The 21,108-nt window shown below is 40.0% G+C and overlaps 2 protein-coding genes and 1 long non-coding RNA gene across 6 annotated transcripts in view; 2 read left to right on the forward strand and 1 right to left on the reverse strand.

The window, feature by feature from the left end:
- Nucleotides 1-1,705, forward strand: part of LOC138016726 (trichohyalin-like) — a 105,662-nt gene extending 103,957 nt beyond the window's left edge. The window contains exon 12 of the mRNA XM_068863916.1: nt 1-1,705. This exon is cut by the window's left edge and continues 1,013 nt beyond it. The gene's annotated coding sequence lies outside the window, so the exon portion shown is untranslated.
- Nucleotides 1,706-4,005: 2,300 nt separating this feature from the next.
- Nucleotides 4,006-16,058, forward strand: LOC138016955 (testin-like). Of its 2 annotated transcripts, none has more exons than XM_068864145.1 (6): nt 4,006-4,105; nt 7,360-7,451; nt 10,671-10,890; nt 12,016-12,255; nt 13,542-13,757; nt 14,977-16,058. In XM_068864145.1, exons 1-6 carry the CDS (start codon nt 4,091-4,093, stop codon nt 15,325-15,327), a joined length of 1,134 nt encoding a protein of 377 aa, XP_068720246.1. In that variant the 5' UTR covers nt 4,006-4,090; the 3' UTR covers nt 15,328-16,058. The 2 variants fall into 2 exon arrangements, with proteins under 2 accessions (XP_068720246.1, XP_068720245.1); XM_068864144.1 differs by lacking the exon at nt 4,006-4,105 and adding an exon at nt 5,188-5,415.
- The window catches only part of LOC138016956 (uncharacterized), a 28,675-nt gene continuing 23,094 nt past the window's right edge, over nt 15,528-21,108 (reverse strand). For all 3 annotated transcript variants that reach the window (XR_011125902.1, XR_011125904.1, XR_011125903.1), the window contains 2 exons: nt 16,786-18,049; nt 15,528-16,743 (listed from right to left, as the gene is read on the reverse strand). This is a non-coding gene — a long non-coding RNA (uncharacterized lncRNA). The remainder of the gene's footprint in view (nt 16,744-16,785; nt 18,050-21,108) is intronic.

The following is a 21,108-nucleotide window of genomic DNA, read 5'->3' on the forward strand; positions in this document are numbered from 1 at the left end:
CTCGTCCTCTCTTGGTAAGAAGATCGCGGTTGCCTCGGCAAGCGGCAAACGCCAGACTGAAATTTGCATTTTGTCAAAAACCAAAGGAACCTGCTTAATCTTAGCTCATTTCTTATCTGTGGTGAATAGTTGTTTTAGGGTTTTTGGCTTTATTCAGAGAGAAATTTCGCTTTCCGGCGAAAAAAAATTTAGCTTAGCAACGCTTAGCGCAATCATTTACCATATAAGGTCAAATTAAGGTATATGAGCTGATAACCGAGATTGAGTGAACCAATCAGAGCACACAAAATGCATTATCCGAGGTTGAGAATATCCACTAAGTTGCAATAAACGAATTTTCGTGCTCTTATGATAAAAAGCAGCCTGCAGTTTGCCGTTTGCCGATTCACATAAACGCGTTGGATTTGAATTACGAAGATTTCTAAAATCCTAAAAACCGTGCGCCCTTCTCTGAACCAAAGCGAAATTGAATTGCACGCTCGTGTTTTTCGCGCTCTTGGTTCCGGATACGCGTGCTTAACATTTTCGTTCTGATTGGCTCATCTGACTGTCATCGTCGGCTGTGATTGGCTCAAGCAAAGTTTGTTTCTGGCTCAAGTTATTTTTTTTGATTTTATTTTCACGACGATCGGTATATAACGCCAAAAACATGATGAACAAGTTTTGAGAAGGCGCACGGATAGAAAAAAACCTGAGAAAACTGCATCGGTTTTCTCGACTGGTAGTGATAGCTTTTAAATAATTACCGAAAGATATATGTAGGGCTGATTAATTTCGAAACAGTGTTCAGCCAAGGCTTAACGAAACCAAGTTCCAATTCATTTATATTTTGTTTATTGTGTAAAGACTGTTCGTTGTCGAAAACAGTCTCAAGCAATCAAGAGGAAGGCATTTATTTACTTGAAACGCTAGTGTCAGTGAAAACCGTGTTTTGATTACGAATTCGCTTGTCTATCAGGCCCTCGACTGATCGTAACGTTGTTTAGTCTATTCAATCTCCAATCTCTTTTCGGTGTGAAAACAAACTGACTACCACCCAAAAAAATGTGGAATGTAAAAATAATAATAAATACCGTCTATCCATCACTCACCAACAACAAATTCCCACCTACACATGCCCATTAGTTTGTTAAAGATGTACCTCCTTGTGGAAGCTACAAGCTTGGACGAAACTCGTTGGAAGAATGTGATACACCACTATGAAATGGTCATTCCCTTATTTGCCTGTGATAAAAGATTACCTTCTCCATACTTTTCCCCCTTCCTCTAATCCAATGTTGGTTAAGAAACGGCCAAAAGCTTGCACAGTAGTTTTCACTGACCACATTATCAACATTGGGGAAGAGGAGGGGGGACATATAGACTTTTTTTGAGAGTGTATGTCCAAGGATGTCAGAGTTTTTCCCAAGAGTTTTGTCCAAGATTGCTTTCTTTCTTTCCAACCCTGCCCCCTCCCCCCCCCCCCTCCCCATCCCCACCCCCACTTTAATGAATGCCAACAAAATGCAAGTAGTTATATTTGACAATGTATCGCAACTTATGGTTACAGGTCGACCAAGGGATTTTACCTACCAAAGTTTTTCTTTTAATTGGAGCTTCTTACTGGATGAGTATTTTAATGGTTGTGGTGTTCCAAACGGTACAAGAATTAATTAATCTCTCAACATAGCTAAAGGTATTATTAAAGTATGTGAAATACGGTAAAGGAGCAAAATTTCTGCGTCAATCCATCGGTTTCCTTTAGGTTTTAAGGCTGTATGCCAATCTCGACCCCAGAGCTCTTCTCCCGGTTGAGAGAGAGAACAGCTCTGGGGAACCCTGAAACAAAGTGTCTTCTCATTGGTTTTCGTGAAGAACAATCAAAAGCGTCTCTCATTGGTGCTTTTATATTAGCACGAGGATTGAGCAGGCGCCGTAAGGTTCAAATAGCCAGTTTTTGGCTATAAGAACCCTACGGCGCATGTTCTCCTACATAGAGTTTGCCAGAGCCTTGGGTAGATCCGAGGCTCTGGTGACGAGAATGGGCTGTGTGCTTGCAGCCAACAAATCTTGAGGCGAGAAAGTAGGTCTGCAAAGCGTGCATATAGTTACTGTTATGTGGCTTGAGATACAAGCTTTTTTAAATCAATTTGCTATCTCATGCTATGTAAAAACAACTCGACTGCCTTCAACAAAAATCAAGTTGCTTTGGACACGTAGCGCTACAAATGCTTTAAATTACGGCCAAAGTTAAGCTATTCACCAATAGCCAAATTTGCTATTGGGTGAATGTATCTGATTTGTCTCGTTAGCAATTACCAATTACTAACCAAAATTTAACGAGGTAGAATTGCAAAACTACAGAAAATTACTGTAACAACCTACCAGTTTCTTTTATGTATTTTAATGAGTACGTATATCTAGTGCTCAAACAACGCCGTTAAATAAATTCTGTTGCATTGATGAGAACGTCTTGACCTTCTTTTTCTAAAACTATAAAAGCAAGGTGACACACGCTAACACCAACCCGGTGTGGCCAACACATCACGCATGCGCACAATCATTTCACCCGGTCAATTAGCAGCCATGGACAGCTGTTTCGGCCTTTTGGGCCTCATCAGCATAGCGTAGCTAACATACCAGGCGGGTTGGTGTTAGCGTGTGTCATCTTGCTTTTATTGTTGTTCTTCTTTTTCTGCCCTCATCCCACTTGAGGTTGTTGTCTTTTTTATTTGTTTAACGCGAGCCTTTGATGCAGAATCTATTTTTTGCTAATTGTAAGGATTTTACCTTTCAAATGAACATTGGAAGACATTACAGTCATTGTGCCTGATTTCTTAAAGGTCCGATTCAATAGTCGCCCTTTTGCTGTGTCGAACGCAATTGAGTTCGACTTATGTTCGACAAAAGTTCTACAGCTAGGTCAGACGTCGACATTGATTGTGCCGCATTTATTTCATATTGGACCTGCCGTATTTTGGTCAGAGATAATCGTAGGAATGTCTAGCAAACATGTTCGTACATTGTAATAATTTATGCATTAAATTCGACTCGGCAGAAATTCGACGTTTAAATCGGTGCCGCTTTTCTGTCGCAGGTTCCGACACAGCCTGTCGAACTTGCACCAGAAATGCGGCAGGTGATTCAGATGCCACACTTCTGCCTTGTCGAACTCACTTCAAATGAGTTCGACACGGCAGAAGTCCGACGTTTGAATCGGGCCTTGGTTCAGCAAATGAAACTGCCTTCCCTTGGCGCATTTCTTACATGAGTAAAGAGGAGAAGCGTTGCGTGACATCCCGAAGGACGGCTGCGAAGGAGACTGGGCTTGAACGGGACTGGGACTTGGACCCATGACCGCGCATTGCGCTGCACTGCGCTGCACTGGGCGCTTGGCACTTGTGAGTTTGACGAGGCTTTCTTTACAAGTTGCGGCCCAACTGCGACTCCAACTCTTTCCGCATCTCAAACGTATGAACATTTCATATCAGTCTGATAATGCTAGTTCAGACCTCAAATAGGCTAAAGAAAATGCTTTAGTGGCATGGCATATCATCCTCGGAGAACCAGGGACCCTGGGGGGGGGGGGGGGGGGGTACTCCCTTATAAGGGCTTAATGGGGACGTGCGGCCAGCCAGGGTATGTTTTTCGGGATTTTTGTCTTGAACAGGGTATTGAATTTATCATTTTTTGTCTTAATCAGGGTATCGATTTATCAATTTTTGTCTTAAACTGGGTATCAAAAATCAGAATTCTGTCTTAAAATGGGTAGGGAAATCAGTGATATTTGTCTTAAACAGAGTCAGGGTATGAGGGGCCGCGCTGCACCTCCCCAACCAGGGATACATCGAGTACCCCCCCCCCCCCCCCAGGCCCAGGGATAGTCAGTCGGGGCAGGAGAAAAGGCGACGAAATCAGTCGTCACGGGACAGGACGAAACTTCACAAACGACCGCCGGAAATACGTCTGCATTCGCAGGCTAAGCCCCCTTGACGTGGCAGAATATTGGAATGTCATAGGTCAAGTCCTAGGGCATTGATTTACAAATCAGAAAGAAAGCGTTTGTCTGAAAGAAGGACGTTTCACAGGACGTTTCAACACTGAAGGAGAAATGCCCCGTAAGGAGGTAAGATGATCGTTCTCCCTTGATCCTACTGATGAAAAACCCAAGTCTAGAGTCAAAAAGGATAGTTTTGAGTCAAGCGCGAGTTTCAACGACTTTCTTCATCAGTGAAACACAGATCGAAACTTTCTTGTAACAGAAGCCAATTGTGACGGTGTCTCAGTAAAATCTTGCAACTGATTGGTATTTCGATATTGTCATCATCTAAAGGAAATATCTGAGTTTCTCACCAGAAAAGAGGTTGTACGAATGCCCAAGAGAGCGCAATGCGCCAATACCCCACCACTCATTTGCATAAGAATAACATCTATTGTATTCTGATTCGTTCTTTTATAGAGAACGCCGCCGAGTGCTCACAAAGGTGGCAGGGTATTCAGCAGTTACTCCCTTAGCTTAAGTTCCGTTTAAGCTCTCATATTCCTAGGGAGCGAAACCACCATATGTAGGTCTAAAAAATTGCTTGGCTAGTTAATTGTAAGTTGCGTCATACCTTTCTGCTTTTTTTCGGTTTCTCATCTGAGAGTTTAAAAAAAAACGGCAAAAGCAGACTAAGGCACAGACATGATGGTTACTTTCTTTGATGGGAAAAATCAGTTACATCTGTTACATCTGCTACATCTGAAAAATCTGTTACATCTCTAAGCTTTAAAACTGACGCGAATGAAAAAAAAAAATGAAAAGCTGTTTTAAAATGATCCATCGTTTCTCCATTTGAACTAGCGGAGTTTTGCGTGGCTCCAAAAGATGCATTTAACGCATAAGTAAGTATCTTAACTTTAATTATACATGTACGTGGTTTGCTTTTCCGGTTAAGCTGTTCGTATGTATGTGCAACAAGAAATCAAATAACCATTACATCAGCGGAAGAAATAGTTTTGTGAGAATGCATTATTTTACTTGATTTTTCTTTAACGATCGAAAACGATTGATTTTTCAGTTTTTAGTTTCGGCAAAAGAGCTCCGCGTAAAAAAAAAAAAACAGATACGGTTAATATATTTAATTTGAATGCTAATTACCGTCCACCATCCCCTCCCTCATTTTGTAACATGACCCGGCATTCCGCGCGAGTTTCCAAATTGAGTCACGTCCGTTACTACGTTAGCGTTTATTTGGGAGGGGAAGATATTTATGACGAAATAACATTGGCCTAATTGCAAAAATCGAAGCTCTGTTTTCGGTTGCTTGTTGTAGTTATCGAACTTTTGACGTGTAAAAAAGACGGAAGGTATTAATAGAGATTGAATTTTTCGATCTAAGCCAGGAAATGTCGGCCACGACGGAGGATGTGGTAAATTTTCATCTTCCCAAAAAGGTTAGTCGCTTTTGCTGTCGATCTTCTAAACTCCTTGACGAAACAAAGCTGTTATCGCAGTAGTTATGTTACACATTCCTAGAATAACGATTTTTTTTGTTCAAGGGACAGTATAAACAGCAAACACTCGAAAAACCCAGAGATTTCTATGTAAGCGTTCGCTCACATGTCACAATGTTCTTTGCCGTTTTGTTACGAACGTTTTACTCTTATCTTATATTCATCTAAAGCACAAGTCAGAATTACTTACGTCTGCATTGGTTCTCTTTTTGTATAAACAATTAGATTAGGCTTGATTTCCAACGCAAAACTACTTCTTTGCAAGGAAACTTGATCTTTTCAGAAACGCGAATACAAAGTCACTTGTTACTGATCGTTTCGGATTGTCAAATGCAGAACAATTTGGTTGAGAAACCCTATAAGGCATGAAGAAAACTAGTTGATGAATTCGATTTTCGTTATTATCGAGAACTTGAAAGCTCCAGGTTTTCTTACCACATTGCACAAAATTGATAATGCAAATATTGCGTGTTAAAATAATTTAATACTTAAACTGAAGCGAATGTTTCTTTAAATTTAGCAAAAGTGTCCTCCTCACGAGATTTATTCTGCCGTTTTTATTTCTCTGCACTCTATATTATTAAGTGATATGGAAATAACTTGTTTCGTATGTGTTATAATTTAGCTTTAATTCATTTGGTTTTAAATGAGCATTTGGTCAAATTTTGTGTAATTTAAATGTATTGATAAAAGCAACAAAATAAGTCAGCAAGAGAAAAAATAGAAAAACTGTGTCTGTGAACCCTTTTGCTCACAATAAAATTATTATGATACTGTCAGATTTTACCTTTTTTAAACTTGTCCCAGTTGACAAATAATAATTTATTACTAGTCAACTTGGACCCCTTGACAGTCAAAGAAAGGGATCTTTATTTAAGTGTCTAGTCACTCTAGCACCGGAGCACTAATTGGGGACACTGTTAACTGAAATTAAGCAGATCAAGTCAAATGTTGGTGTTTGAGGAGAGGGGAAACTGGAGTAACTGGAGAAAATCCTCTTGGTGCAGAGTAGAGAACCAAAAAACTCAACCGACATGTGACGCTGAGTCTGGGAATCGAACCTGGGCCACATTGGTGGGAGGCGAGTGTTCTCACCACTTTGCCATCTCTGAATGTATTTTGTCTATCAAAAATTATTCACCTGTTAACCCTTCTATTTCAGATATATTCAGAAATGCACGTAATTTAGAAGCATGTAATCTGAGAAGCATCACAGTGTTTCTTTGCTGTTCTCCCCAACATTACTTTTGTCTAGGAATATCCATGAACAGTGCCCTGGCCCCAGAGGTTTTTCTTGAGCCATGAGAGAGCCGTGAAGCTGTGAAGACGGGTCGCGAAGCAGCGAGAAAGAGAAAAAAATTCTGGTTACCTTGGATTTGAATCTCACTTTCATGCAGATGCCAGGGTCAGGATCTGACCCTCAGGCTTGGATTGGTTGATATTTTACAAACATGCAACTCAATATGATTGGTTCGTTTGATTGGTAATACCAAGGGGACCCCTGCTAAGATGCCTTTGGTCCCTTTTGAAATTATCAATTTGATGCATTTGACAGCTGGCGTCTGCATGAAAGTGAGATTCAAGTCCAAAGTAACTAGAGGTTTTTCTCTCTCGCCGCTTCAGGACTCATCTTCACCCGCTTCTGCAACTTGCTTGTGGCTCAAGAAATTATTCATATGATTTCCTATACTAATACAACTTTTTGAAACTAGATTTTAAAGTAGTTCCCTGTAATCACATTTATTCATTCACTCCTTTTTCCATGTCCATGAACTAATGAGTAAACTGTGAGGCCTTGAGCTGCTTTTGAAAATTTAAGATATGGTTCTAAATGACAATATCAAAGGTCCATGAGCTAACTTTTCATGTTTTGTTTGGTTATAGTTTACTTTAGGCCATGAAAGAAATGCAGGGTCACCATGTCTGAAATGCGGCCCAGTCAAGTGTGAAGGAGGACTTGATTTGCACTTTTGGAGGTTCAGTTTTTCCTGTCAATATTTTAATATAATCACAGGATTTCAAGTACAATTTGGAATAACTAAGTGCAAGTAATTTTTTTTTTTTAATGACAACATTCAGGCAAGTGTAAATAATGATTATTTGTAGTACTCTGAAAAAAAATTACAAGTGCTTACTTATTCAAAATAGCTCAAGAAAAATCGTGAGATTACCTATTAAGAATATATACATGAAAAAAATTGAAGATGTCCCTTCCATTAACCCATTGACCCCTGGGAGTAAGATTTTACCCTTAGGCTATCTAATGCCAGGCAATTTTACTCATCAACTGGGGCATCATAGGGCGCCTGATAGCCTGGGACCATGCTTCACAGTTGGGGTTATGGAATGAAAAAGAACATGGCAAAAAATAAATTGGTGATCAAAGCGAGGCGAGCGGGGGTCTTGAGGAGGGAAGTGGCGACGTAGCCTGGAGACATGCCTTTCATGCCACTGATCCACCGTGAAGGCCAGAAATGTCAACAAGTCCATCAAATAAACTGTCAAAAAGTTGACCTCACAGATGTTTCTTTGCATGAGTGCACTCGGAAGTCAACAACAAGGTGCACATTTAATTTTTCACGCGGGAGATAAGATTGCAGTGAGGGCGAATTTGCCGCCTCTGCAAAAACTTTTTGATTTCACCTGAAGGCAAAAGGGTGCCTGTCGTTTTAGTTTTTAATAGTCTAAAAAATAAAGAGTTGCTCTTTGATCCAGGGAAGGAGTTTGTCATTTTACCTGAAGAGTTAAAAACACCTCGACATAAATTGGTACGTGGAGAGGATTATTCTTAACTGGCTTGCCTTTCTTATGCCAGCTCATCTGACTGAGGGAGTCATTTACAAAACTTGTAACCCATTGCAATGAGTCTCTAGACCAGGGTCAAGAATTGCTCAGCAGTGTTCTGTTCGAGAAGGAAACAGGGCTTCTGATAGGATGCGGAAAAAAATTAAAGAGTATGCGGAAATTTTCGGCCATATTAAATGCATAAATGTGCGTTGATTATGCGGAAATTACACTGGATTATGCAGAAATTGAAACAATTTATCGAACTAATAATTAGGCCCGTCCAATGTATTGATATGCTTATGGTGAATCAGGAATCAAAATTGCGACCAATACAGTCGCGTTTATGACTGAAATTTAAATCCCTTTGCGATATCTGGAGGAGTCACCAATTTGCGACCAGCTTTCACCGTTAAAATAAAAGGGTTAGCTGCATCACGCAGCCACAGAGTCAAATATCGACTGACAGCATAGCTCTTAACTGCATTGCGCAGTCACATTGAGAGCATCATTGAAATCCAGTTGCCTGTATTTCTGTGAACGATGCGGCCAACCAACCACCAAAGTGAGCGAATGTGAAAGAATGTTTAACACATATTAAATGAAAGGTGGCTGCATGATGCAGCTCGAGTCAAATACCCACATTTCACCCTTGCTCACCATAGAGTCTCCAGTAGCTCAGTGGTTAGAGCATCCATACTAGATCACGGGGGGTCGTGGGTTTGAATCCCATCTGGGGCTCGGATTTTTCCGAGTTCCCAGTGGGTTCAATTGTAACACCTTTCATTTAATATATGTTAAACATTCTTTCACATTTGCTCAATTTGGAGATATGGAGCAAAATTGTGGTGTGGTTGAACCACGATCCATTCCATCGATCATTCACCATTTGCAGTGGTTTTTTACACACACGTATTGTGGGCTCCTACTTTTTTTTGTTAAACTTCATCGCAATGATTCTCCCTACTTTTACAAATGAGCAATTTAATTAATTTTGCTATTATAACTTGGTGGCTAAATTTTCATACCTTGTTGCATCTTTTCTAAAAATTTCGAGCCAAGGGTACCGGTATGTTATGAAAACGTTTTAACTAGAGTCCAGGCTCATTGCCGAAAAAATTGCAAACTTTCATCTTGCGAATGAAATGGCGTGTTTTCTTCAATGTTTAGGAAAATAAGCGTTTCAAAGTAGTCGATCTCTTTGTCTTTTGTGTTTGTGAGGATGATAAGAAGCTGCTTTATCACTAATATCAGGTATTTCTTCAGTTTTGTGCGGAAAATATAGTAATTATGCGGAGGATGGGGATTTTAGGGAATTATGCGGATCCGCATCGCCGCATCCTGTCAGATGCCATGAGGAAAGTTCGGAATCACACGCAAAGCGATCCACTGTGCACTAATCTCCGACTGGTGTAACACCTTCGGCAAAGCGAAATTAAGATGGTTTAGAGGAAAGTGCCCTGAATACGAATGGAGATCCGTTTTAGTTTGGTCAACAATTTCAAACACGTTGCCTCAGTACTTTGGTTTTAAAATATTCAACACTCAAAACAATCGCTAATTAAGTAAAATAGATTTAATTCAGTGTGCGAGCACGTGACATCATGTTATATCATAAAATGAGACAGTTGTAACGGCCGATTCAACTGATCGAGGAAAATGTTCCATAAAAACTTCAAATCGTGACGAAAATCCATTTTATGGACAGCCTGATGAATAAAGTTCACTCACCCACTATTTTCTGACGGTGTTGTCCTGAGTGTTTTGATGGGTTTTTGGGATGCTTCGATTTCCCCTTCAGATCCAACAGGTCGTCACATACAATATATATAGACAAGGTGTGCAGCTTCTAAGACCACTCGTGGCCGATGGCCTCCAGAATTTAGCAGAATTTCTCACACTTACAAAGGTCGCTTGCCTCCCAGACTTGGGCACGTGAAAAGTCTATAATTTTGCTAGCATTATGCTAAAAATCATTGCATTTACGCGGCTGTGCAACCTCAAAATCCTACTGGATTTTCGAGCTTTGCTCAGGTTCTTGCCATCGCCATATGATTGGGACAGAAGTGGTCAATCATTGGAATTTGATCAAAATCAAATTAACCAATCAAAAAGTGCAGATTTCCCCCAAGAGGGACAGAATTAAAAATCAGCACTTTTTGATTGGTTAATTTGAGTGGTCGATTATTGATTCCAATGATCGACCACTTCAACTTTTCACATCTTCATTTTTAAATATTATTAAGCTTATCCTTCTTGAAGCTGAGTTCAATTGTCAAAGGACATGTGTCTAAATGCAGATCAGAGAGACTGAGAAATATGGATGACGTAGAAGGATTAGCTTGCAGTGATTAGTTAGTGTATCTGTCCACTGTCTCTTATGTAATTCAATTTGAATTTCACGCCAATAGAAAAATCTGCAAAACATGCAAGTGTAAACCAGAGGAACATGATATCAAGAGTGCAGAAGAAGAAGCTCACAAGATTGTGGTGCACAGCTTGTTCTCCAAAGATTCCCCTGTATCACATATTCGTGATTACTTCCGCAAACTAGAAGCAGATAATAATACTCAGCGGTCAGAGTATGCTAAGCAGTTTGCATGGTGTCCACCTGGTTTGCAGCAGGGTGTGGTATGTATTTTTATCCATGGACATAATAAAACAGTGAAACTAGAAAAGCTAACCAGTGGTTAGGATATGCAAGTGAGAAATGGATTATCAATGTGAACAAGCACTTCATTACATTTTACAGGTGGAGTGCAATTGTCTCTCCTGATTTTATGTTTAATTTATTTTTTAATTTGACTCAAAACACTATTTACATGTATATTACAAATACTTACACTACATTACCTATGACCACTAATATACATGCTTACAAACACTTACAGATATAAACTTAAAAAAAACACCTACTTATAATACTTACTACACTACTTTCTTACACTTACTAGAAATTATTTACACTCATTTACTCTCAATAACTTACAATACTTTCTTTTACAATGCTTACCTATAATAACTTACAATAACTTGGTTTTGTAATACTTGCTATGATTAATCAGGAGTGAGACAGACAATTGTGCAGATTTTACGAGAATAACTGAGCGTTCTGTTTGATACTGTGCTATGCTAGGTCTGGTACAGTTCTCAATGTGGTGATTAGTGTCAGTAACAGTACTGTGTCGGGTCGCGCCTCGCATGGGATACTTTCCCGTTCGTGCAATCCCTTTTGGGCCTTTTATTCATTCTTATCGATTTACTATTTGTACATATTTACATATTGCTTATGAGACCAATAAAGTTGATAGACTGACTTGTTACGTAATGATCAAAGTGGGTCTTGTTTTGGGGACCAAACTGGGTCAAATTTTGAAAGCTGTGCTAGCTTGACTCCTTCCTTGAAATAAGGCAGGTTGCCGGTTACACACTCATTTTGATGATAACTCGTTAGCTGCTCATATAATGACTAATAAAACTGCCTCCTGCCAGGAACTATGGTAACCTCAACTGTGGGAAGTCTTATAAATCAAAATGTGCATCATGATCGGCTACATGTGTTTTAATTTGTATCATGTTCTTTGATGGCCTTGCAATGAATGCCCTTTTAAGAGTTCAAGGGGGACTTTTTACAAAAATTACTTTAAATTGGTACTGAACAAAAATTTTTTTTTATTGGCCCTGAATGCCTCTTTAAAGTCATGAATCATTATGTTGCAACATAATTAATGAAATTATTGTGTTTTTATTGCACAGTTAATGAAATATATGGAGACACTACCCCCTCAGGTCAAACCCAAAGTGGGAAGTGATGGTGCCAAGTATCGTCGCAAGCAGATGATGTATCAGTTGCCAATTCATGACCATGATGAAAATTACTGTGACAACTTGACGGAACCAGAGAGAGCGAGTATGCGGCGATTCTGTGATGACAGGAACCAGCATGCTTTGGGTGTGGGTGATGTACGAGAGAAAACCAACCCAGTCTCTAAGTGGGTAAGTTGAATCAATGGAAGAAGCTACCATAGTTGTGCAGTATCCAGAAGTTATCTTGATTACAAATTGGTTAAAAACTTCTCAAGTTGTTTAAAGAATGGTTCAACTGCCCACCATTTGGCTCAGTGGATTGAGAATCAGACTATATACCATGATGGGTTCAACTTTGGCCAGACCAACACTCTGTAAATCCTCAAAAGGTTACGCCATGGTTCGTACAATCTTGAAAAGGCCTTGAGTTCGTTTAAGGTCCTTGAAAAGTACTTGATTTCTTTATTACTGTAGGCCTTGAAAGTCCTTGAAATTCACACATTCTGTGTATCTCGAGATACTCGGATTTCTTATTCATGAGTGGTGCTTATTAATACAGGGATATTTTTGGGCGGATCAAGACTATGCGGAGAAAACAGAACTTAGCAAGTGCTCTTGGTATCCAAAAAGAAAATTCGGGGTAATCACGCATTTTTCATAAATAATTAAGCTTCAATTTGGAAAGGAACACCATACAGTTCTTTGCATTTTAAAGATTTTTACAAATATTGTTGATTAATTATCTTCGAAAAATGCGTGGTTACCCCCAATTTTCTTTTTAATACTTGCCAAGATATGGTTTTCCGGCATATTTAGTAAACCCCGCAAAAATACCTTTCAATTAGTAGGCACCGTCCTTAAATCAAATGGTTCAATGCCATAGTACTGTCATCTGTTCTTAATGTTCTGTTATTTCTCCTTTTTTCTTTCCTGTTCCGACACTCCGCTACTGTCCCGTTGTTCACTTCAATGCACATATGGTGAATTAGCTTGCCCATTCTAACCTCTTGGAAATTTTGGATTGTCGTTCCTTTAAGCAGATTACCACACTTGAGGGCATTTTAGTGTCCTAGTGATGTAGTTTAAGCCGGCGTACAGGCCGTTTTCCTTCATCTATTCCTCCGTACAGGTCTTTCTCTCACTTCACTTCACTTTGTTAATTAAGTGCAACTTTGAGAACAGTCTTTTAATTTGCACAGCGCATCAGTTATTGCACGTTTTTGACAGCATCCACACGGTGGTAAACTGTTCCAAGCCCTGATATAGTGGCTCTTGGGATAAAACTAAATTTGTACACATTTTGTTCTCGCGTAAGTTACAATGTGCTGTTGCATAGATGCACCTTTGGGTAACTTGGATAGTGAATTTACCCCCTGATCGAAAAGCCTCTTTCAATCATGTCTGTCCTTGACACATAGCCAACATAACTGCAAAAACTTCCCGCACAAATTAAATCTCATTATTACCGTTACCAGGTTTGTTTCCGATGCAGGGGTGAGATTGGCCTTGGAGAGGTTGCTGTGTTTGCATCTCGTGCAGGAGAGAACAAGTGCTGGCACCCAGGATGCTTTGCGTGCATCGTCTGTAACAACATCTTGGTGGATCTGATTTATTTCTACAAAGATGGCGGCATTTACTGTGGCAGACACTATGCTGAGTTGTTTAAACCCCGCTGCGCTGCTTGTGATGAGGTAAGAAATGGTGCGTCAATCTCAAACATACTTGTATTTATTTATTTATTTATTTATTTAAGGATTTGTAAAGTGTAGAGGTGCTAAAAAAAAAAGATATTTCCCCTACTAAGTTTAAACACCTAAGCTAAACCCGTAAAGTATAAAAAAAAAACCACCACCCGAATGACTACAAATCTAATTACAAATTATGATCTAGATAAAACTTAAACTATATACTATGACTGCCACTTCAGCACACACAGGGAGAAAAAATATTTACGCGGCGACATTTAGGACAAACTGCTTTAACCCTTTCACCCCCCGAGGGCTTCCCCATTGACGAGTAAAATCGTCTGGCGTTAGTCAAAGTAAAATCTATAACTGCCAATTGGCATTTATCGCGGTGAAAGGGTTAATGGGCACTAACCTAGATGTTGTTAAAGGAACAAAAAATATCGCCATCATGTACACGCAAAAAATGTCGTACCCTTATGAAGTTTTGATATCGGTCCATCAACCGGAACAAGTCCTGCCGATAAAAGCTATTATTAAAAACTGAACTACTGATATCAGATTTCGAGCATTTTCACTGGCTCGCTGGACACAGGCTATCAGTTCATATACCTGCTGTACCCAATATGGTCAAGGAACGCGTCAGTAATAAAGCGAGCTGAGAAAACATTCTTGCAGCCCTGAGGAAAAATGGCCGACAAAAGCCCTTTCGGACCGGAATAGACCGAGGCAGAAATCGATGCTTTAGTCGACATTACTACCCCCGGGAACACTATGGAGGTTTTAATAACACAATTATTCCACTCGTGCTTGTTGGATATGAGATTATTATAGCCAACTCGGCGCTGCGCGCCTCGTTAGATATCTATCCTCTCATATGCAACGCGCCCTCGTGAAATAATTGTTAGTTATCCTCACTGATCTCATGAAGGGAGAGGAAACGACTTGTCGTAAATTATGACATCAGCGACCTTTAGATCGAAGTACGAGTTCTGAGCATGCGCATTGCGGTTGCCCGGAAAGGAAATCTTATATCCGAAGTATTTGATGCTCCAATCTAAAGATGGTTATTACCATCGTGGAAAATTGTGGAAACACTACCCATGAAGCTTCAAAGAGTAGTGGAAGACCGCAATCATTGGAGCAAAGGTGATAGATTCCATGAAAGTAGAAAATCGATGTCATGGCTTCGTCGACTAACGTTCCCCTTTTTGTTCTGTCTTAGCTCATCTTCAGTCGAGAATACACCCAAGCCGAAGACCGCAACTGGCATCGCAAACATTTTTGTTGTTACGAGTGTGACTTGGATCTGGGCGGGATGCTGTATGTGGCGCGTGACGGCCATCCTCACTGCATGCAGTGCTACAATCGACTGTATGCTAAGAAATGCTTCCATTGCCGCCAGATCATCGCGGCAGACGCGCAGCGGATTGAATACGAGGACGATTTCTGGCACGCGACCGACGCGTGTTTCAAGTGTGCCATGTGTCAGACCTCGCTAATCGGCAGGCAGTTCCTTCGCCACCCGAGGAAGAACCAGGTTTTCTGCTCCACTGAATGTGCGCGGAGATACTAAGGATCGACTCTGTTTTTGAGCGACTGATTTAATTTTTATCTCTAAGCGATGTTTACGTTTTTAGATTTTCACATGTTTTCATGATGAAGGATATTAATTAACGCATTCTACAGGACAGTTCAAACATTTTTAGGGAAGGGAAAAGCCCATCTCTGGATGTAAAGGTTAATTATGTTTTGGATGCATGGGGAAGTTTATTCTAATGTCGAAGTATATTTAAGTTCCCTCATTAATTTCTTAGCTATACAGGTAATTCCAACGACGCGAGCTTTTGCTCTTTTATCAGTGACACGCATAAAAAAAGTAGTTTTATCGCGTTAAGGCAACGGACAAGTCCCTCTCCGGTTCCAAGAAAATAAAGAAACATTTAATTTTGAAAGTTTCAGTTAAGTCCAACTGGACCACCATACGCAATTTTTTGGCTATCTTTCATTTTGAAAAGAGCGTTTCCGAGTCGTTTTGATTGCTTGACAATACTAATCGGAGGGAGAGCACTTTGCTCTCAACCGATATGGAGCTTTGTAAATTGGTCGATTGTCCAGATGAATAACGTTTAGGATTTACAAAGAGTTGGGAAAATTAATAGGCATTGAAACGCTGGTTATAGTGATTCATTTTATGGGATTGAAACGCTTTCTTCTGTATTTTTATGCGAAAGAATCTTGAATTACTGTTGGTCGAGCACTTGACCAGAATTAAGACGGTGCTCAATAAAACCTTGCTCCAAGGTATTTTTATTTTTGCCACTTGTTGAATACGAATGCTATTCTTTGTCGAAGACAGTGCCGGAACGGCACAGCGGTGACGAAAAGAGTTCGTCTACTTGAAGCAACTCTTCGCTCGTATAGAATGTTTTCACGTCACGTCACGTCACGGCGCCCGTGTTGGTGTCCGTAAACGATGGAACAGCGGCCATGGTGATGTTCCTAACTAATCCTCCGGGAATTTAGCTCTATTATCATGCAAACGTTTTCTTTGGTTTCGGTGATCACGTGAGTGAAAACACTCTATTGAAGGCTTGATCAACGATAAAGGTTGATTGCATGTTTGATCGATCCAACATGTTGAAAATTACAGGGTGTCCAAACGTTATCAAACATTCTTTCAACATGCTTGAGCAAACAACACTCACAGGTTTGCGGGTTAGGTGTCTAAAGTAACGATTCGAATTTGTAGTCACAATGTGCGTGCGTGCAACATGTTGGTTGAGATGAAATGTCATCAGCATGACAGAATTAAACTTTCTGCCAAGTTTAAAAAAGTTATGTGGAGCGGATTCAGAGCCACTTTAAATAATTGAAAAGTTAAGGTAGCTCTAAATCCGCTCCACAGAATTTTTTAACACTTTGCAGAGAGTTTCTTGTGAATAAAATTGCTATAACCTCAATGAACAAATGTCAGTGGTTAGAGTCTATGCTTCCTATAACTTTAAAATGCACAGCTGGCTAATTCATCGACCTAAAGAGCCCGCCTTTAGTATAATTCTCAGTGTGAGTGAAAAACCCTGTGGTACAAAGAAATAATTTTAAGAACAACAGCTTTTCTTTCATTTTTGCTCTAGTTGTCGCCAGTTACGTGATATAAATTGCGCTTGTATGTTTAATTCATAAACAGAATATGAAAACAGCATATAAGGAGCTTCGCTTGAGCAGTCTTGCTATGGTCGTTGTCCTGGGAGCTTTATGCTGTAACGTGACCTTGAGTTGCGTAATCTGCACTGTGATGCTCGAAAAAAAATTGTTTTGTGGCTATAGAACGATTTATTGTGTGTAAAATTTCTTCTTAGGTGCCTAGATCACAATTTTAATCGCATTCAATCGCAATTTTCTAACTTACTACGCATGCGCTACATTTAACAGGGTTCAATTCGACAAAGAAAAATCTGCCAAAAGAGGAGTTCTTTGCATCGTTACCTTTTCTAACATAAATTTCTCATAAAAGACAAACACTTTGTTCAATTATGAGGAAAAATAATACAGATAGCGGAAGCATTGAGTAAATAAAATGATTGCTGTATCGAAGCCATGTTTATTTTCTTGCAATCATTGCAAAAGTATTGCTCAAATCTACTGCTGTCTGTACTATTTTTCCTCATAATTGAACAAAGTGTTTTGATGGTTTTAGTCCTTTATGAGAAATGTATGTAAGAAAAGGTAACCGTGCAAAGAACTCCGCAATTCGCCGTTTTTTTTTTTTTTGTTTTTTTTTGTTATCGAAAGAACCCAATTGAATTCAGCGCTTGGGTAGTAAGTTAAAAAATGCAATTGAATGAGGTAAAGCTTTCTCGGAAATACGCCTATTTCTCGAGAACCACTCGTGAGAATTTAACGAAATCTCGAACGAAAATACTTTAGGAAATAAGTAACTGGAGTATTGAAAAAAAATTGAACTTTAACAGAGGCAATTCTAGATATTCTAGTGAACCTTCAACAAGGGAAAATTAAAGATCTCTGTCAATTTATTATTAAAACAGAATTAACTTGTGAGCATCGTTACAAGCTTGTTGCATGCAAATTATAAAGAAAATCTAACGACCAGATTTTCTGCAAATAAACAAAACCGATTTTAAACGCCTGTTAGCTTAACTATCGAAAAACCGAAGTTCGTGTTGTTATCTTGCTTGCTACCATTTTTGGCGACCAAAGGATCAAGGCTTTTGAGAAAAACTGTGTTCAGCCACCTTAACCCTTGCACAGATGTCATACTGTTGATATGCCATTCCCTGGTAAAAGCATTAAAAAGAATGTGTTACTACGAGATAAATTCAAGGGCAAAAATGTATACTTTTCCTAATTATGCAGGGTGTGTTGCCTTTGGAGTCAAGTGACAGTCTTAAGCTACCACAACAACCTTGCTATCGTATACTTTTGGAATCTACTCATGATAAGCTTTAATTTGATGTATGGCAGCTTTTGCCACCTTGCGTGGTACGAATCCGCCCTTTTTTGCTACTTGGCTCATGAATGAAAAGTGACCTCTTGTTCCCTGACGAACATCTTGTTTTCGGCATTACTCGACTGTCATTGGTTTCCTTATCACACCCGCATGCAAAATTAAGACAATCTTCAGTGCGTTTTCAGGTTCAAACCGCTAAACAAAATGAGGACGTTCCGTCTCAGCTCCCAAATTAGACCTTATTGAAAAAAAGAGTGTCCAAACAAAGAAGAAAAATAAATTAAATGCAAAAGAGCGAAGACAAATAGCATTTGCATGGACTCCGCAACTGCGCACGAAAGAGAGAGAACATGAATAAAATTACAAACGGGGTGGTTTTGAGGTTTGCCATTACTATGCTTGAGACATATTGTCTTGCATGACGTTGGATTAGCCCTTTAATTTCACACGGAAGCTGAACGTTTCATTTCGTCTTCTCCCTGAAGGGCGACGGATGACTTCCGTGGCGAAAGCTAAACATACTGAAGCTCAATATATTGAAATATATTTTGGAATGGATGTTATCGGCCTAGGTTTAAAATGCTACTCGTATAAGGACGATAAACCGTGGTCCCTGTCTCACACAGAACACTGTTGCACGTTACAAAAACCCACCCACTGTAGGGTACAGAGTCGCCAATGTTGCAGTCGGATTTACGGGCCCAGAGAAATTGGAAACAGCTTCCTGTTCCTTAAATGAAGCAACTCGATGCCGAAGTCTACAAGGCAAAAGCGGGCACGAGATGCCGTTTCGCAACTCTTTCTTCTTTCTATGCATGGTCGCTACGATGACACAGTACAGCGCGCTTTCCCTCTTTTCGTGGTCTCGAGATGGAACCCGCGGGTTCCTGGTTATTCCATGACATTTTCTGCCGTCCGTAAACTTAAACGTATTTGCAAGGCATCTGCAAGGAAGGAATCAACCTCGAACCCAGACTCTCTCTCTCTTCTCTTCCCTTGTTGTCTCTCTCGACGACAAGGCGAGAGAAGAGACAGAGCCTGAGTTTGAGGCTGGGAAGGAATTCTACGCGAGGGGTCGCGTTAATTCCACTTGACCTCGGGCAATTTTTTCCACCACCTGTTACTTTCAAAAGTTAAGCCATTGATCCTCTTCTGTTGTCAAAGCTGGTCGTGGATTAACGTGAATCACTCCTGAACAGTAATGATCACAAGAGTATGCACTTTTTCAAACCCTAGGGTCTGCATAAAGCTGCATTCAAAGCGCCCTGGGAGAGCCACGAACAGAGTATATTTACGCAAGGTAAAAGTGATCCTCGCACTTTCATAGACACCTGAAAAATTCAAGTGAATTCAAAGAGATTCGAACAGAGGACTTTTTGTTTTTTTAATTAACTTTGCCAGTCAAGCTGGCAGAGCGCCACAACAGCTTACGCCAATTACTGTGGCCCCTTTTTTTATCCTCCCAACCATGATACACAACAGAAGACAAACCGGGAACTACGTGTCCTACTCTTAGCGCTAAATGTGTGGGTTCTTTTACGCCCCACAGGATTATTGACATTGAAGGGTTGTGAGACGGGACCTCCGGCTTATCGTCCTTATCCGAGAAGATTTGAAAGTCTAACCATTTGCAGATGTAGTTACGAAGGTAGCACTTTCTCCTCAGTTATTTAAAGACCCTGAGTGTTGGTCCGGCCGGAATTAAACTCGCGACCTCCCGCGTGACAGCCCGGTGCTCAACCAACTGAGCCACCGGTGCGCGGTGCAATTCCGGCGTAATGCTCCGGTATAATGGTCTACCAACTGAGCTATGAAGCCACTCAGTTGATTCACGTTGAATCTTTTCACGGGAACACATGAGCCCAACAAATTGACCTGCTCCCAACTAAGTTGCGGGGTATCAATTAATTTTATCTAAGCCGCGCAAAAACCTGTAAATCCTAGTTGTAAAGGTGTTGATATTTTAGGTGCTAAGACAATAAGGCGTAAAAGTAGGCCGGAAATATCTTATGGCATGTCAGGGTTTTTTCTTTCCACTATTAACGATTTGCAATTGACTATACAGGAAGTTCTTTGCCTTCATTTCTCATATGTTTATGCAGCATGGTCAAATATCGCTAAGATTTCATCTTCTAAAATTAACCGGACATGTTGTGCACGATTTTCCTGAATTAATGCCTGTAAAATACCACAGATGATACAAGTATTGTTTAAAACAATAGATTATGATTAACGACATTTTTTTTGTTCATGGGGCCAATCTATAGCTGTGAAGTCCACAATTATTTTTCGTGTTTTTACAACTGTATTGAAAAGTGGGTTTAGTTCTCTTCCGTATTAGTGGCCCCACCTTTCCGATTCATTATCAACTTCTTTAAAAGTTTGAGCTTATTTGACCTATCACATAACTGCTGGGGAATAATTCAGTTTTGCAATCGGGCAGATATTGTGTAGAATGTTTGTGAAGGATTTTCAACGGAAGTCCGTATTGTACTTTCTATATTGAGTCTTGAGATTGACGAGAAAAAAAAGAGTGTGCTCTTCAAAGAAGACCTTATGTCTTTTTCGTGCTATTGTCTAACTTAATCTCTGAAAAAAACGGTGCTGAGCGCTTAGACTGACAACAACAATAACCAATGCACTGAAATGTAAGAAACCCAGGAAAAAGCTAGTTCCCCTGTTGCAGAATAAGTTATTTCGACAATTTCAGTTCTCCCTGTTTCCCGTGCTAAATTTAACGCCCTCTCGAAACGATATCGGCATGGTTTACTTGTGAACCAAGGAGGAGCGATTTCCGTTTTGGGTAAAGACGGAGTTTAAGGCTGGCTTTGATATTGGTGCTGTAGCTGCGTTGAGGAAATGTTTGCATGCAAGAATCGCAAAACT

Source organism: Montipora capricornis, chromosome 9 (genome assembly GCF_036669925.1).
Source record: "Montipora capricornis isolate CH-2021 chromosome 9, ASM3666992v2, whole genome shotgun sequence".
In the NCBI taxonomy this organism is placed as follows: domain Eukaryota; kingdom Metazoa; phylum Cnidaria; class Anthozoa; order Scleractinia; family Acroporidae; genus Montipora; species Montipora capricornis.

Coding starts and splice junctions, on each gene's coding strand:
- LOC138016955 (XM_068864144.1), top strand. CDS start 5,368: ATGTCGGCCACGACGGAGGATGTGGTAAATTTTCATCTTCCCAAAAAG. Junction 12,256..13,541: donor CCAACCCAGTCTCTAAGTGG/GTAAGTTGAATC, acceptor TACCGTTACCAG/GTTTGTTTCCGATGCAGGGG. Junction 13,758..14,976: donor GCTGCGCTGCTTGTGATGAG/GTAAGAAATGGT, acceptor GTTCTGTCTTAG/CTCATCTTCAGTCGAGAATA.